The sequence below is a fragment of the Orbicella franksi genome, chromosome 13 (assembly GCF_964199315.1).
Source record: "Orbicella franksi chromosome 13, jaOrbFran1.1, whole genome shotgun sequence".
Taxonomy (NCBI): domain Eukaryota; kingdom Metazoa; phylum Cnidaria; class Anthozoa; order Scleractinia; family Merulinidae; genus Orbicella; species Orbicella franksi.
This window is the reverse complement of record NC_138157.1, coordinates 20366021-20371020: the sequence shown is the minus strand read 5'-3', so window position 1 is coordinate 20371020 and position 5000 is coordinate 20366021. Positions and strand designations below refer to the sequence as shown.

At 38.8% G+C, this 5000-nt stretch overlaps 1 protein-coding gene and 1 long non-coding RNA gene across 3 annotated transcripts in view; one reads left to right on the top strand and one right to left on the bottom strand.

The window, feature by feature from the left end:
- Window positions 1-2577, bottom strand: part of LOC145464888 (FACT complex subunit SPT16-like) — a 32747-nt gene extending 30170 nt beyond the window's left edge. For both annotated transcript variants that reach the window (XM_081448689.1, XM_081448690.1), the window contains exons 1-2: window positions 2495-2577; window positions 2276-2386 (exon numbers count right to left, since the gene is read on the bottom strand). In XM_081448689.1, coding sequence (XP_081304815.1) covers window positions 2276-2386; window positions 2495-2569 — 186 coding nt within the window. In that variant the 5' untranslated portion in view covers window positions 2570-2577. The remainder of the gene's footprint in view (window positions 1-2275; window positions 2387-2494) is intronic.
- Window positions 2578-2741: 164 nt separating this feature from the next.
- LOC145464912 (uncharacterized) overlaps window positions 2742-5000 on the top strand; it is a 7501-nt gene continuing 5242 nt past the window's right edge. Inside the window, exon 1 of the long non-coding RNA XR_014041467.1 lies at window positions 2742-2815. This is a non-coding gene — a long non-coding RNA (uncharacterized LOC145464912). The remainder of the gene's footprint in view (window positions 2816-5000) is intronic.

Sequence of the window (5000 nt, the reverse complement as noted above, 5' to 3'; positions counted from 1 at the left end):
CACTAACTCCCTAGGGCGAACAAAAAAGTGCTCCTTAAAACTGCGGCAGATTTGCCGTGCCAGCCGCCATCAAGAAAATAGGTTTTTTTGCAGTTTTTTTTTTCTATTTTTGAGCTGGGAGGTATAACAAAACACTTTCTGACTGACTCCACAGGAAACAGTGAGTTTTGTACCCCCCCCCCCCCCCCCCGCCACCAACCAATGTTCCCCTTGGCTTTGCCTCAGAAAACATTGAGGATCTCAGAGAAACAAAACTCACTGTTTCCCTTGGGACCAGTCATTAAGTGCTTAATAACTTATATAATTATGTAACTGATAATTAGGAAAAGGTTTCTTATACGTGTAACATTGCATGTAATTATGAAAACTTCATGGTATATCATTTGCTCAAAAGGGTAGATGTGTTGTTCACTTGCCTGAATTGGCGATGTCTTATTCTATTTACCTCTCATCTTGACAATGAAAATTGTGGTGAGATTGTTTGGGTGAATTTAGACAGTACAACTTGAACCTGCAACAAGCTTACAACACCACGACATAACTGCTTCCAGCAGGTATATTTTGCTGGTTGCAAGTTCAAATTTAATTATAACTGGAAAACCGCTGACACTTAAAGGAACTTACAGGTGGTAGACTTACCGTGACTGTTACATGACGATGTTTGCAATCGCTCAGCAAGGTGGCTTCCACATAAGTGCCAAACTGGCTGAAGCGATGGGAGGAGAGTATATTCCTATGATTTTAAGCCTGCAATGAATTATTGTTTTTGTAGAAACATCTGAAATATCATCTGAATTTGGTTTCTTTCCCGTGAGTACCAAAATGAAAGCACACTGAGCTTATGCTAGTATATTATGTCGGTTAAAATCTTATATTATTTCATTTCTTTATTTATTTGCTTCATTTGTGATGACCATCTTCTGTTGTTGAGGAAAGACCCGAGCCAAATCTGGAATCGATGGAAACATCTGTGGAGCGCCCATCCAGATGGTTTTGAAGAGATTTCACTGGTCTCAGAGTGATGACTGATAGTACTTATAGCGGATCGATTGTGTTTTCGCTATGTGAAAGAGGCGAACTACTTTATGTAAGAACCCCTGATGAGTATATAGGTTATCAATTATTTTTAGTGCCAGTGGTTTTCCAGTTATAATAAAATTTCAACCTGCAACCTGCAAAATATACCCGCTGAACTGCTTCTTGCAAATCGAACCTACACTTCGCTGACAATTCTTATGTACAACACAAAAAATGTTGCACTGTAGGAGTTTTCATATAGTCTCAAATAATATTATATGATGAACAATTTGTACCCAGCTTTTGCATGATGTTAGCAGTGTATTCTACAAAGTTGTCCTGTCCAAATAGGTCCCAAGAAGACATTGCAAGTTAGTAAATCCTGAGAATTATTATTTTTCTAGAGGCAGTAAGTAAAATGAAAAGATTCTGTAAGACTATCAAAACATTTTCTACTAGAGAACTGGGTACTGTTGGGCTGTTATGTATTGGGTCTTCCTGTCTGGAATGCTGGGTAGGCCATGGTATTTGACAGCGATGTAAAGCACATTATACTTTTTTAACTGGCCAAAGGAACTGTATACTTCTTTTATTCCCCCAGCCCTGCAGAAAACTGACCACTTGCATTGGCCTACACCCTATACAAAGTACCATATTCCTAGTTAGCGAGGAGGGGTGGGGGTGGGGGTGGACTGGGACTGCATGAATAATACTAGTATATTACTGAAATTATGTTTAACTTCTTACTAACCAAGTAAAAGGGTTGAACGGGGGAATTTGGCCCGAGGTCATGTCATGGTCATACAGACCTCGCTGTATTCAGTTTGTTCAAAAACAACTCAGGGTCAAAATTCCCCAGTATGCCTTGCACAAGCTCAGCTAGCAAGTAGTTTATATGACACAACCCCAAAAATGGTCTGTATAGCAAAATTCTCACCAAGAAAGAACCAATCAGAACGCTTGGAGAGTACCTTGCCATATAATATAGGATTTATTCACAAAGTAAATAAATGTTGATTTATGCTCCTAAATTTAAAGTCAGAAATGAACAATCAACCCCAATTATTTGTATTAAAACATCAACTGAAGAATCAAGACATCAAGTATAAGAAAATAAATACATCAACACGCAAAATTAATAAACCCATTTCATTCGCCACTCTAGAATGTACGTCATGTACAATGTAATTAAATGATCGACATTCCATGCCCCTTGCCATGTGACCGTCAAAACCAATATTGCGTTGAAATGGTTTACCTGTATTGCCGTCGATTTACTGTAAATAACATCTTCATCTTGTCCCACTGCAATCACAACAGCGTCAACGCTTGGAAATGCAGCTCCATTGTCTTCCGTCGTTTCCGCTTTCTGAAATTAGTATGTAAGCTTAGTTATTTGCCGTACGTAAGAAATCTAAGACTTCGCACGAAGTGCAACTACCCACTTTCCCTCCCAAAAACGGTACGAAATTTTTACCTTCCAGGCGTCGTAAATCCTTTTGATTCGTCGAAAAAAAGCGTCTTTGTCGAGGGAGATTTTTGAGGCCGCCATACTTTCTTGGTCGAAGTAAGCTACATTGGCAAAATGTTCGAACACAGACACTCAAAATGGCGGGAATAAAGCCCTTCTCCGTGACGTCAGGGACATTTTGACCAATCAAAATAGCGCTTATACTTAAATTTTGGGAGACTGACTGCTGACCGTCAAAATTTTGCGGTGATTCCACCTGGACCGGATTGACCGGATGTGGGATATGATGAAGAGTGATCATGAACGACACGAAATGTCTTGTACAAAGTGAGTATTTCTTTAGATTTCTTTTAATTTAATCTTTTGATTTCTCAGTTTCGTGTTTTAGGGAAGAAACATTTATCTGGGGCTTTCGCGTCGTCGCTAGATGCCCATATACGGTTAAATATCTTGCTCACGTGCGCCGGTTTGAGAATGTCAACATGGTGTTTAATTGTATGTTTTGCGCCAACACGGTATTTACCCAGGTTTATTCGCTTAAAAGGTCCGATAAGAAAGTCAATCACACGTAGTCCGTGTGAAACTAGTCTCCATCAAGCACGTATCTTCATGTTTTCACACACTTGCCTTCTTTAATTTTCTTTTAGCCCTCTGCGGTGGGATCGGAGTTGGGAGGGAGGGGGGCGGGGGGGGGGGGGTTTGAGGGGACGGGATGTTAGTTGGAAACTGAAAATTAGAAACCTGAAAGTTACCAGAATACATCCTATGCAGCATGCCTCAGTTTTATGTCTACTCCTACCCAAGATGTAACAATTTCAGAACCTTGTATTGTTGATTGATAAAAGAAATATATCTGGCTACTTTTTCTGCATCAAAGGTGAGAAATGTTTCACAAGGGAGTACCTGGATTTTTGAAGACATCATGAACATACATACAAATAGTCCAAAGATATGAAAGGGCATTCAGAAGACCCTCCAAACACTTTCACGTCTAAGTCTTAGAATGCATAATTTTTGATCTTGTTATTTCGTGCTTTTTTCTTCGACTAACACCAGATAATTGCAGTGGCGGATCCAGACCTTGTTTTGATTCAGGTTTTGTTTTGCTTGCCCTGCTGGCATGGCTATTCTTCCTTCAGTGATTTTTTTTCTTTTTTTACCCAGAATAAGGGGGGCAGGCCCCTTCCCTAGATCTGCTACTGAATGGGGAAAGAACCCTTATTTACGGACTTTCCTTGCTTTGCAATAGTGCAAGTTTGGAATTTATGTCAATTAATAATGGTAATAGGACTGAGTGGAGTCCAATTCAGTCTGTAATCATACGAGTGATTAACGAAATCGGACGACCACAAAGCGGGAGTCCGATTTGGTAATCATGAGTATGATTACAGACTGAATTGGATGACACAATGTCCTGTTACCAATTAATCATAACCATTACAATTTCCCACAATTTGAAAAACAGCTTTAAATAGTCATTTTTAAATATCTTAATTAAGAATTTGGGAATAGCTTGCAAAATGGCTGTCAAGTTTCTTTCAAAACAGTCACAGGAAACTAAACCTCCACAATTTTACAAAGTCAGTCTCTTGAATTGGTTACTATAGTGACTGTAATCAATGTTATGATTGGTTCATGTAACTATCCAATTACAGCCAACTCTCCGATTACACTGTCCGATTACAACTTTGCAGAAAAATTAGAGCAAAATACACCAGTTTATGCACCAATCACATGTGAGGAAATTGTAATTGTTATGATTAAGGTTGTAATAGCTAAGAATATTTCAGGTCTGAACAATTGGCCTGCAGATGTGAGTAAGCATGAGATTATAGTTTTTGACTACTGAACTGGCAGGGAGGAGTTGAAGGGTGCATGTATATGTGGCACTGGTCAGTCAAGAGACTCATTTATTACCCAATGTGGATTGCTTAGCCAGATTCTGTGATTGGTTAGATTACAGATTTTGGACACTTTACAATTGAAATTTGCACATGTTGACAACTCATACTGCCAGGTCATTTATTGCAAATTTGCAAAATCTTTCAACATAACGTGTTGTTAGAATGATCATGATTTCTAGCATACTGTCTTTGAACATAATCTTGTGTCACTAGATGAAAAGAAGAATTTAGAAGCTATGCTTGCAATCTTTGGTTAATAAGCAAGATATTTTCAGAATTCTACAGAATGGCTTAGTAAGAGTTGGTCTGTCATTTGCTCTTTATGTACCTATACCTGTAAAAGAACTTAGCCAATCATTCCTTGTTGGGCGCTGTCATCTCTTTGCTGCTTATAGGATGGACTGGAAGGTTCATTACAATGTGGCTTAATTTAATTTGTCAACAGTATAAAGTCAGAGATAATGGGGAGTTTGAGATATAGTTCAGCCCCTATTAAATGGTTTCCCTTGGGGAAATAGATAGTGGCCACTTAAAAGGGGTTGGCCACTTAATAGAGGTAAAAGCAATAGAAAAATCGTCATTGGGACTTTGATTACTGGCCACCTAAT